The sequence below is a fragment of the Eleutherodactylus coqui genome, chromosome 1 (assembly GCF_035609145.1).
Source record: "Eleutherodactylus coqui strain aEleCoq1 chromosome 1, aEleCoq1.hap1, whole genome shotgun sequence".
Lineage (NCBI taxonomy): Eukaryota > Metazoa > Chordata > Amphibia > Anura > Eleutherodactylidae > Eleutherodactylus > Eleutherodactylus coqui.
The window spans coordinates 413,702,963-413,716,074 of NC_089837.1; the positions used below are offsets into that span (position 1 = coordinate 413,702,963).

The 13,112-nt window shown below is 43.5% G+C and overlaps 1 protein-coding gene across 2 annotated transcripts in view; it reads left to right on the forward strand.

Moving 5' to 3' along the window:
- TBC1D4 (TBC1 domain family member 4) overlaps window positions 1-13,112 on the forward strand; it is a 127,241-nt gene that overhangs the window by 97,805 nt on the left and 16,324 nt on the right. For both annotated transcript variants that reach the window (XM_066581066.1, XM_066581074.1), the window contains 2 exons: window positions 4,588-4,797; window positions 6,898-7,053. In XM_066581066.1, coding sequence (XP_066437163.1) covers window positions 4,588-4,797; window positions 6,898-7,053 — 366 coding nt within the window. The remainder of the gene's footprint in view (window positions 1-4,587; window positions 4,798-6,897; window positions 7,054-13,112) is intronic.

Below are 13,112 nucleotides of genomic sequence, written 5' to 3' on the forward strand. Positions count from 1 at the left end.
AGCTAGATGCGGTACAACAGGATACTAGAGCCTCCATGCCTGCCTGTATCACATCTTAAATCCAAGCTAGATGCGGTACAGCAGGGTACTAGAGCTTCCCTTCAAGTGTTAAGCTTTATGCAATAAACAATCCTTTTGCCCTGCTATTGTATCACTTACTTATATCAATGTTACAATCACATAAAGTTTTATTAGATTCTGACAACTCCTTCTAGGGGATGGATTGTTTTTTTGACAATGAGTGATTTATCAACCGCACGTCCAGTGTTACAAATACTTTTTTTTTTCTTTTGTTGCTATAGGCAGATGCCAGGTTTCAATGCTAATAAATGAATCCCTTAGTGACTGGCCTAGTTTGCACTTTAATGACCAGGCAATTTCATTTTGTTTTAACATTGCCAAGTTTGAAGAGCCATAACAACAAGATTATTTCTTTTCATCAACATGAGGCCATGTTTTTTTGCAGCAAAAGTTGCATCTTCCAATGGTATCACTTTGGGGGACATAAATTATTGTATTATTATTTACTTTTATTACATTTTTTTTTTGCGGGGCTGAAAATTGAAGGTCAATATAATTACGGAAATACCAGAGTTATATAGCATTATTAAGTTTCTACTTTTTTATAATAAAACTCTAAAACCAATTGTATTTGCATCAACACATTCCAAGATCCATATAATTTTTAATTTTCCACCAACCTACTTGTACGAGGCATTGATTTTTGCTAGAAGGGGCTGCAGTTTCCATTGGTACCATTTTGGTGGTAAATGTGACTTGTTGAATGGTTTTATTGCATTTTTTTATGAGACAGATGGATAAAAAAAAACAAGATTTTTGTAAGAACTTACCATAAAATCTCTTTCTTGTCATGTTCATTGTGGGACACTGCTCTGACCGTGGGTATAGCTTCTGCCACTAGGAGGCGACCCGAAGTATAAAAGTGTTAACTCCTCCCACTAGCTATATCCCTCCTACAAGCAGGAGGCCTCCTGTCCACAGGTGATATATCATTGCGTTATCCGTGGTGATAATCCACATGCGGGTAACGCAATAAACACTTTCCATAGGATAACTACGGAAAGCGCAGCCAAAAATACACGAGCGGAATATCGCAGCGATTCCCCCCCCCCCCCCCCCCTCGCGTATAAAAATTGCGGCTTGCCATGACTTGGCCACAGATTTTCCTATCTTTAATGATAGGTTCGTTGTGGAAAATCATGGTGACTTAAGCGTTCTCCCGCAGCGGAAATCTGCTCTGGGAAAACGCTATGCCCATGGACAGGCGACCTTAGTCCAGCCCAGTTTGTATGCAAGCAGTAGGAGCAGCCAAGTAAGATACAACAACTATAGTTAATAAATAACAATACTTAAGAAACGTAACTTTTTCTACCACCATGTGCGACTACACTGAGGACACTCCAACCAAGAGGAGTATGTTACAGTCCTAATAACCGACTGGGTGGGTGCGGTGTCCCCAATGAACATGCCGAAAAAGATTTTACAGTAAGTCTTTCAAAAATCTTGTTTTCTTGTCTGTATCATTGGGGAAGACAGTACCCAAGGGGGTCAGGAAATATAAGCGGCCACATTTGTAAAGAAGCGTAATCAGCTCTTTAACTGTGAATAGAGTTAATGGGTGCCTAAGCATCCAGCATGCCCAGAGACGGAGTATAAAGGGGCCAGAATAACGGTCCCATCCCCCCACTGGGGAAAACGCTCCCAATGAGGATCTATCAACGAGGCACCCGCTATCTGAGTAATATGTGCCATAACACAGCCTGAACATATGATGTCTTTGGCACGGTAACCCTGTACTGCCACGAAGCGGTGACAGTGCGAGGAACCCACCTTGGAAACCAAAGAATCCATTTGTGTTGTCAGGACCACTAGCACAGAGCCAGGGCTCCTGACGAAAGCCACTTGAGAGAGGTAAATTTGCGAAATACAACCAAGCCCATTTGTGACCGGCTCGTACCATGGGGACTAGTCTTCATTAACATGGGGCCAAGATACCACATGCCATGTGGTAACATGCAACAGGACGATAACTTACTTCTTTTGATGTCAAAGAAACTTCCGCCAGATAGCGCCTCCCGCTTATAAGAGAGACAAGTAGACTGCACGAGCTGGACGTGACATCAGCACCATCAAAAAAGGGGGTGAAACTTCAAAGAACTGGGGGCCCCTCTAGCTGGCGACCCAGTTGAACGTCTGGGTCCGCTGACAACCAGAATGTAAACACCCAGCTACTCATGTTGTCGAATGACAGCACCGCTGTTGAAGGGTTGGTAGGAAGCATCTCAAACGATTGCATGGGAACTACTGCTACCAGAGAGAATGGGAAAAGGAGACACATGGCTAAATTTACCATTAGTATCAGTCCTCTGAGACTGTGACAATAGCCACAGCCTCCACCCTCTGAATGAAGCCCATAGTCTCTGAAGAAGTCTAGGCCTTGTGTAGCAGCACGAGGGCAAATAGTATGCGGCTCTGGGAGGCACCAGCCTGCGTCTTATCCTGTCAGCGGAGAACACGCTAAAGCTGCCTTCAAGGACACTGCAGGCAGGTCACCATAGGGGGGCTAGCTATTAGGTAAGGCTTTCCCATTCTGGAGCGAAGAAGAGAAGCAATGTGTCCGCGGACCTTCTGTGGACCGCATGCTTTCCATACCACAGGTAGCACAGGCGTCATGAAGCCCGGAGTAAAGCGGATAACCAGTTGACATGACGGCCAATGTAGACATGACACAAACCGTAAGGTGGCAAAGGCAACAGCATGGCAACTCTGAAAGACACGCCGCTAGACGGTAACATACCCAGCATGGGTAGCTAGTGGGAGGAGATAACACTTTTATACTTAGTGTCGCCTCTTAGTGGCAGAGGCTATATCCATGGTCAAAACTGTGTCCCCCAATGATACTGATGAGAAATGGCAGTTTCCAATTTGCTTTTTAAATTTTCTCTTTTACGCTATTCACTGTGTGGGATGACAGACAATATTTTTTATAGTACAGGTCATTACGAAAGCGACTATCTTTTTCCCATTAAAAAAATTGTAAGGAAAGTGTTTTTTTTTTTTTTTTAACTTAATTCAACTTTTTGCCCAACGTGGGGACTTGAAAATGCAACCGCCCATTCGCTGGTACACTACACTGTACTACTTATGTAGTGCAGTCTAGCAAACTTTTGACAGATCAGCAACAAGACCCGGAGACCGGGTTTAATAGGCTGGTAAGCCTAGCACATGGTAATGCCTTGATTAGGCTTCTGGTTGCCATGTAAACCCATTGTCACCAAGTGATCACATTGCAGGGTGCTGATGGATGACAGGGAGAGCTTCTTCTCCCAACACCCACTTACATGCCACAGTTACTATTAATCTTGGCATGTAAGGGGTGGAACAGTTGGGACTGGAGGTCTCTCTGCTCCCGGCCATTAGTGTAGGAACCCAGCTGTCTTACTGACATAGCACTCCTATGCCAGCCTTAGATTAGGCCACCATAGACTCATGGCTGCTTAGCCTAAAGACCCTTAAGTGAGCGCTATAAAAACATATATGGCTTGTCATTAAAGGTAGTTTCATACAGGCGATATCACTGCGAGAAAATCGTGTCTTCGATCCCACGACTTGCGCGTCAACGATGCTTTTTATTGCAAAAACATCACCGCTGCTTGCGATTTTTTTTTTTTTTCCCCGTGATTTTTTTTTGCACGAAAGTCAATAGGACTTTCTAAAGTTAAGAATGCGTTGCACAAAAATCGCTTGTGCGTTGTCATGCAATAAAATGGTGGCTCCATAGGGAAACATGGGAGAGAAAAAAAAAATTGCAGAACGCAGAAAGATAGAGCATGCTGCGATTTATTTATTTATTTATTTATTTATTTATTTATTTAATCTTCACATCGAATGAGTGAAAACATCATAAATGTGAATGAAACCTTTGAAAATCAATGGTTTCATAATTCTGTGTTTTTACTCACACCTCGCGTGAAAATTGCGTGATTTTATTGCAAGTGTGACGTCACCGTTAGGGAGATTGGCAGACATAATCTATATATTTTTGACAGATTGGAGCCATTTTGAGAGATTAGTCATAATAGCCATAAATTAATCCAGGATGCGGTTATCCAGAAGGTGCGATTATCTGCTGCTTGCTCTCGGCACACATGAATTATACTTCAGTGAGATGTCTGGAAGTATATAGGATTTTTTTCCTTTTTGTGAATTTGCCTGAATTCTGACAGCAAACCATTCATCTTTTTTTTAAAATAAATGTTATTTCCTGTCTGGTAAATGTTACAATAAGTAAGAACGGTGTGTAACGCTGTCGGAGTTTATTACTACATGTCATTGGACGTTTGTAGACTAAATTACACCCAGAAAGTTTAAAAAAAAGGATCTATACTTGTCTCAGAAACAAGAAGTACAAGTGTGCTTCTGTGAAAACAGGAAGTCTGTGCCGGTGACAGAATGTTGGCTCTCCATCAGCGCTCCACATCAGTCAGCTGGTGAATGGTGGGACTCTTGATGTGTATGGTGGGATACTGCGGAAATGATGGACATTCTATACCTACATTGTTTCAGATCATCTGGATGGCAATGATTTGCTGCCGTTGTCTCCTCTTCCTCCAACCATGGAAGAAGACCCTCTAGCATCCCTCCTCCAGGACGACCATGCTGCTGACAGTGCAGATGGGAGACGGACTGCTGAAGACCTCCAGCGGCTATGGAGGAAAGCAATACATCAGCAGATATTATTACTGAGAATGGAAAAGGAGAACCTAAAACTTGAAGGTTAGTTCCAAATCTGACATACTGTAAGTTATAAATGGCGTTCTACAGTAACTTCCAGACATTGCATTACAACATTTGTGTCAAACGCCACACAGAATATATGCACCGTAATCCCAAGTTCCTCATAAGAACAAACAGCCTTTTGTCACATTTCTTTGGCTGTATAGCTGTTCTGAGAAAAATTGTCTCTTTGTGTATTATTAACCACCTAATAATAGAATTCTTTTTTTTTTTTCTTTTGTATTTTCATGGACAACACGATCTGATGCTTTTTGTGTTTTTTTAAAAATTTTTTTCTTTTTTCTTTTTACAGAAGGTAAGGAAAAGCATTGAATGTTTTGTAATTTTATAGTTACATTGTTTCAGTATTTGTAATATGTGATAATAGAAGAATGTTAAGAATCTAAGGATAGCCATTCAAAAATAGATGTCTCTTCTATGAAAGGTCTGCTAGGAAGCATGTATCACCATGGCAGTCAAACACTGGCTCCCCCTGATGCTTTACAGTTTAGATATTGGATTATGTTATTGGCCAAGTCATGCCTATATTTTATGGTGTATTAGGGTGTCAGTTCACGCAGAATTTATCCCCTACAAAATGTAGGCTGAGCTCCACTGATTGCTGGCTGGCACCTGGACTTGGCAATTCCAACAACATGATAGTGAAAAGAAAAAAGCTGTTTTTGCGCTCGTCGGGATAAAAGACGAAAAAATGTAAATATAATTAAATTTATTTACATAGATGAGAGCGACGCGTTTCGGTGAATGCAATCGCCTTTTTCAAGCTCTAAAAACAAACATGTTTGTTTTTAGAGCTTGAAAAAGGCGATTGCATTCGCCGAAACGCGTCGCTCTAATCTATGTAAATTTAATTATATTTACATTTTTTTCGTCTTTTATCCCGACGAGCGCAAAAACAGCTTTTTTCTTTTCACTATTGCGGTTTATCAAGCACCTGTAGGTGCTTGTTTGCTGAATATTTTTGCTGCTCTCCGTCTTGCCGCGGATGTGGGATTAAAAGAACCAGTTTAAAGCCTTCCTGGACATCGGTGCCGACGAGGATTATCAGGCTGATTTCCCCGTCAGGCACCAGGTGAGTTTATACCGATTAACTTTGTAATATTTCATTATTCACCTGGTGCATCCCTGACCTACTTCCCACAACATGATGAGTCCATGGCAGAACTGCCGCCCGCTTAGATTCTGCAGCAAAATAAAGCAATTCATATGCGAGTGAATGAAAAAGCGAAAATGCATGACTTACAATGCCCGCACTTTACTGCGGATCGTCCACAATACAAATCTGCCCGTGTGTGTGTGTGTGTGTCATATCATTCCAACATGAACTATCTGGTTTTTCATATAAATGTTTTATTTTTGTGAAGTATTTGGTAAATCAGCTTGCCATAACTGCCAAATATTAACAGTATTCAAGCAAGCAAAGAAAAACAAGTTGACATACATTATACATAACAGAATAAAGATATCTTGAACTTCGTAATTACACCTCTCATTATTTCTACAATACCCTTAGAAAAGCAAGCAATTCCAAAAAAGGGAGCAAGTTGAACCCTTTAAAAATGAGTCACCCTGCCCAATAGAATAATGTTGCAGAACAGAAATTAATACCAGTACCAGCCATGTGGATATTTGAGCAAATATCATTCACATGGTGCAGAATTTTTCCACTTTAGGCCGTCTATCCACGGGCGGTGCAATATACCACTGCTGGGGAGCAGTATGTCACTGCCTTTTTCCACGATTAACCTATCATTATGATAGGTTCATCGTGCCATGCCGTGGTTTTTTATACGCGAGCGGAAAATTGCCGCGATTTTCCGTTCGTATACTCAAACCTCCGATTTTCATAGTTATCCTACGGAAAGCGTTCATTGCGTTACCCACGTGCGGATTATCGCCGCGGGTAACGCAGTGAAATATTGCCCGTGGACAGGAGGCCTTACTGTGGATTACCATGAGTGCAGCTACCCTAATAAAACAAACAAAAAAACCTACTAGAACACCACATTTGGATTCACCCATAGAGTTATCTTGTTTAGTATTTCTTTTTATTCATTTTAACTTTTTTTCTATTTTCAGCAAGCAGAGATGAGCTGCAGTCCAGAAAGATTAAGTTAGATTATGAGGAAGTCGGAATCTGTCAAAAAGAAGTTTCAAATCTCTGGGATAAGAAGTTAAACTGCAGAACTAAAATCCGGTTTGATATGGAAGAGATATATGCAACACTAAAAGAAGGTACAGACAATTTAGATGCTTTGTTATCCATTTGTATTAGATGTATCAATGCTTGTTAGTATATATAAAGCCATGATGACAAGAGTGAAGATAATTGAAACCTTGTTTCTTCATTGATGTCTGCTTGTTTATCTATTCTCAATGTAGGGAAAGTTTTGCCAGCTTTCAGCACTTAATACATTTGCATTGTCTAAAGGCCCATTTAGACACAACGATTATCGTGCAAAAGCCATTGAAACACGCGGCCGTCGTGCACAGTTCTTGCATGATTCGTTCATCGCTAACTTTTAGCAAGCTAAAAGTCAACAATGACTCTTATCAGCGCCGCACGCTGAGTTCTCAGCGGGATACTAGGTGATGGCTCCGAGAACAAAGCAGCTGTCAGAGCTTCTGCTGTTCTCGGAGCTATCAGTGGTATCCCACTCCGCCTTCATTTACATGGTAATAACCTCTTGAGTAGCTATTTAGCTACTTAAGAGGTTATACAAAGTGATCGCTCAAAACTGTCACTCAAACTGCCGTTTGATTGAATTTTGAGTGATCATCGTTCCATGTAAATGGGCCTTAAGGGATCTGTCCACTCCTCTAAACTTATTTTAGTGGACGGAAGCTCCATTAGATTTGTTAGTTTTATATCTGAACTTTAGACTGTGCATGTTTAACAAGATGTTCAGTGTTCCCCCCAACTCCAGTCCTCAGGGACCGCCAACAGGTCATGTTTTCAGGATTTCCTCAGTGTTGCACAGGTGATGTAATTATTGTCAGGGCCCTGTACATTGCCACAGGTGGTATTACTATAGGAGATCCTGAAAACATGACTTGTTGGTGGTCCCTAAGGACTGGAGCTGGGGACCCCTGGTCTAAACCACCTCGCTAGTTGAAAACCCAGGAAATTGTATGCCATATATGCAATTGTAGCTAGTCTTCTATCAACCCTCTTGGCTGCTGTGCACCACCAAGAGGACTAATCTGTCTTAAAATTCCCCTACCCACCACCACCACACTATATGACTCAGACATTGGTGTAGGTTAGCAGGACATGACCAGTTCCTTTTTTAGAGTGAAGAATGAATTGCTGGAAAGTCTGGCCTCATCCTTACAAGGCAAGTTTTAGTACCACAATCCACGTTAAAAAAATCCCATGGCTATTTTTAAAATATTCCGTTGATTTCATATCCTGTTTGTCAGTCCCATAATTGATCAAGTTTTGATGGAATATACTTTGATACAGAACTGTTGACCTGTTCAGGGCCGGAGGTTTTTTACTTTTTCGTTTTTTTCTTCCCACCTTCCAAGAGCCTTAACTTTTATTTTTCCATTAACATAGCCACACCAGGTCTTTTTTTATGTGGAACATACTAGAAAATGTGTAAGTGGGGTGAAATGGGGAAAAATGCTAAAAATATGAACTTTGTTTTGTAGGTCACTAGGATTATGGTGATACCAAATGTATTTTTTAAAGAGTAATTTTTTAAATATAAACAAAAATTGATTTCCGTCGGCATATTCAGTAACCCATAACTTTTAATATGTTGTTGTCCATAGCAATAGGTGACACAGCTGAAGACTCTAGTTATAGCTACTACCACTAGGAGGCAGACACAAATCAGAAAAGGTGTTCCTTCCTCCTACTAGCTCTACCCCTCCTATAGGCACCAAGCTAACCAGTCTTAGCTTACTGTCCATAGGGGGCAAACCTTTTTGTTGCTGGTCTTCAGAAACCATTTGGGCTCGGGGAATACGGGGCAGGACTCTCCCAGTTACCCCACTGAGGGAGTCAAACAGAACAGAGTTAATCGTTCCGTTTTCTGCTCGCATCTCAGAATAAAAAGAAGCACATACAAGCCCTAACTTGAACGTGACCTGCCAGGCGTAGTATTCCCTTTTTCTGGAGCACTGCCTTCCTCCCTAAAGGCAGGCAAGCACAGGGCATACACTGCTTGAGCTGTGCAATCCACTACTTTCTTGTTGACGGTATCTTCCTCACTCTGCAGCAAGGTGAGTATTACCCCTCTCACTACTATAATCCCCATCTTCAGAGACAATAGGAGAGCAGTACCTTTCTGCTAAGGTGGGTGGGCACAGGGCTATTACCTTCCCCAGGGAAGTCTCCCAGTCAGGTACATAATGAGGATAGACATTAGGGGAACAGTCCCTCCAACCCTTTCCTGTCTCATTACTGTCACTTTGCCAGTGTACAGATACTCCCCTACTTGCGAACATTCGAGTTACGAATTTTGCTAGATACGAACTATCTGTCCTGCACAGTATGATGTAATGCTATGGCATTACATCATACTGTGCAGGGACCGGGCAGGCTTCTATCAAGCCTGATAGAAGCCTGTCCGGTCAGATCGCGGTTGCTAGGCAGCCGGGGGCCTTCTGAAAGGCCCTAGGGCTGTCTATGCAGAGCGCCTATCAAGCCGTGCGCTTGATCGGCACTCTGCATAGGCAGCCCTGGGGCCTTTCAGGAGGTCCCGCGGCTGCCTAGCAACCGCACAGCGTCCCGCGATCTCATCGTGGGACGCTGTACGGGCCCCCTGAACGTCGGGTGCAGGCTGTTTCTTACAGCGGGCACCCAGCGGTTGCAGTTCCGACGAGCCGCGCCGCTCGTCAGAACTGTTAACACTTTAAATACCGCTGTCAGAGCGGTATTTAAAGTGTTAACAGTTCCGACAAGCGGCGCGTTGGAACTGCTGCCGCCGGGTGCCCGCTGTAAGAACAGCCGGCACCCGACATTGTATGGAGCGAGATCCACCCGCGATCCTGCTCCATACAAGCATTTGTTCGACTTGCGAACAAAATGGACTTGCGATCAGGCTCCTGGAACGGAACCTGTTCGCAAGTCGGGGACCACCTGTACTTGCCTGAAGGGGTGCAGTCACCCCCCTTGCGTTAGCAGAACTCCTGTTTTTGCCTGCAGGGTTTCCTTTTTCTTGCGGTGGAGGACATTGTGCCCGGTCTTTACAAGGTGAGGGACCGCGTGCAGCTCTCCACTGCTGGTGGTACTTTTAATCTCGTCTTGTGCCAGCTTCCTCTCCCTCCATCTTAGTCGGACCGCTTTGGCCATAAATTGAGCCCTCGGCTTAAGGCATAGTCAGGCCACTCCCACTGCATCGAGCGCAATCATGTCAGTATTGTACAATACTGGTGCGCTATTGCAGGGAGGGCTTCCTTCTCCCCCAATCTCTGCACAGTTCCCCTTCTGTACTGGGCTATCATTTGGTTCTAGAGTTGCTTCTCAACAAGGCCCACCCCTACATCCTCTCTCCCTGTCCCTCAGCCCCATTTTCTGGAGGAGTTAGTGAAAAAGTGGTCATCTTTACTAGCGGTGTCCTGTTTGGCGAAACACACCACCCTCCCTATGGTGGACGCATTGTCTTCTCAAGATGTCTGTGATACAAAAATTAAGTCACTAACCAAAACTTACTTTGAGACAGTGAGTTCAGCACTCCTGACGATTTTCGCCTCTACTAGAATCAGCGGGGTATCTTCTGAATGCACTTAACAACTACGCTGAATTATTCTCCTCAGCTCGATTTCAGAATTGGCAAACATTGCCTATCAGATAGCCTAGGTGGTCTGTGAAGCTTCCCTGGATATGGCCAGAGTCTTAGCTTGCGCATCGGTGGCTTTGATAGCCACACGCAGGACCATGTGGCTAAAATCCTGGGACCCATTCACTTGCAATGGGACAAATCCATAGTCTCACAATCAAAAGATTTGCCTACCCCTGCAACTGCAGTGCACCCTCTGGTGGCTGGATTCCCTATGGATCCATCGGGGAAGGTCCTTCCTGCCCCTCCAATGGCAGATACTCATAACAGATGCTAGTAACCTCGGCTGGGGGGCTACTTTGTGGAATCTCACGGCGAAAGGCACTTGGACCATGAAGAAGTCCACACAACCAATAAATGTTTTGGAACTTCGTGTCCTTCTCCTGTTGCTTCTTTACTTTGTACCGCAGCTGACAGTTCTCCCAGTTCAGGTCCAAACAGACAACATGATGGCTATTTGATGGCCGTTATGTACCTAAGTCATCAAGGTAGAACCCGCACAAAGGTCATGGCAGAAGCTGCGAAAATCTTAAGGGCCAAGGACCATCTTCCAACTTTCTCAACGGTCCACATACCAGGAGTGGAAAACTGGATAGCAGACTTCTTCAGCACGTAGACAGTTGTCCCAGTATAATGGGAGCTACATCTCACAGTATTTTGGACACTTTGTCAAAGGTGTGGTCATCCGGATGTTGATCTGATGGCATCCAGAATCAATTGCAAGTTGACAATCTTTGTGTCCAGTTCTCAAAAAACCCAAGCTTGAGCAGTGGACACACCCACAATTCCAAAGATGGCCTACCAGTTCCAGTACATCTTTTCCCCCTTCCCACTAGTTCCAAGACTTGTCAAGAAGATCAAGATGGAAGGACTCCTGGTTATTCTCATCGCCCCAAACTGGCCCGGCCGCGCGTGGTATGCAGAGCTCATCAACTTTCTAGTCGAGTCCCTGTGACGCCTTTCTCTTTAAGAAGATCTTCTCTTGTAGGAAAGATCTTCTCAAAGACCCCCTTCTCCACCCGAGTTTGTCCACGCTTCATTTAACGGTGTAGTGGTTGAAGCCATGGTCTTGAGAGCCTGTGGATTTGCGGAACCTGTCATTTAAAACATAACGAAGGCTAGAAAGCCCTCCTCTTCTTCTCAGGGCTATCATCGCCGTTTGGAAAAACAATTCTCTTGTGCAAACAACGTAACTTTCATCATATGTACTTTTTTTCACAATTCTTGTCTTTACTACAAGAGGGTCTGGATATGGGCTTGGTCCTTGGTTCCTTTAAAGGGACAGGTATCCGCATTATCCATACTTTTCCAACACCCACTGGCCTCAAAGTCGTCCATCTGTACTTTCTACAGGGAGACACTCATTTTGCTCTTCCAGACCATTCTCCTGTCCGAACTTGGGCCCTTAATTTGGTACTGGACACACTACGGTCTCATTCCTTTGAGTCATTGAGTAATATGCAAGCTTGCCTTTTGTATTGAAAGGTAGGCTTCCAGGACAAAAGGCAAGCGATCACCTCCGTAGGGTTTCCGAGCACACAGCGTAGTTGGCCAAACCTCCATTCACAGTCTGTCATCAGGACATGGTGGTTCTGCGTCATGTCCCCTCCTTTCTACCTAAGGTGGTGTTGAGATTATTCCTCAATCAGCACATTTTCTTGCCTTCATTCTGTCCCTTCGAAGCACATTCCAGAAAAAACACTTTCCACAAACTGGGTCTACTGCGAGACTTGCAGATCTACTTTTCTCAGACACCTCCTTTTGAGATTCTCTGACTCTTTGTGATCCCTAATTGCCCAAGACATAGCCTTGCTACTACCAAGGTGGTAATTATCTCGCTGGATCAGATCAGCAGTGGAAAAGGCCTACTGTGTCGTGTTACTGCGCATTCCACTTGGGCATGGGGGTGCTTTGTGGACGGTACCCAGCGGAGGTTCTGCTCCTTTAGTACTCAAGTGTGTAAGGCACTAAAAAAAGACCTCATCGTACACCTTTTTAAAAGTTTTACCAGGGGCACACTTTTACATTCGTGGACACCTCCCTCGGTGACCGCGCGCATCCTTGTATACTTCTCCCCACCCCTGAGAGACTGCTCTGGAACTTACCATGGCCTTTAATTGTGTCCCCCAATGATACAGACGAGAAAACAAGATTTTTGTACTTGCCATAAAAATCTTTCTCATCTCATTCATTGGGCAACACGGCACCCACCCAGTCTGATCTTAAAATTTTTTTACATATTTTTCTCCTTCTTGGAGCAGTTCTCTTTTGGTTTGCACATGGTGCTGCACCCAGATATAGTTTAAACGTTTTTCAGTTTTTTTCATATCCTACCTGCTTCTACTGTTTGCATACAAACTGATTAGCTTGTTGCCTGCAGGAGAGGTATAGTTAGTGGGAGGAGTTAATACTTTTTTTTTTCTGCTTAGTGCCTGCCTCCTAGTGGCAGTAGCTATAATGTAAAGATTAGTTTTAAAAAGTTTTATTAATTTTAAAAATAAA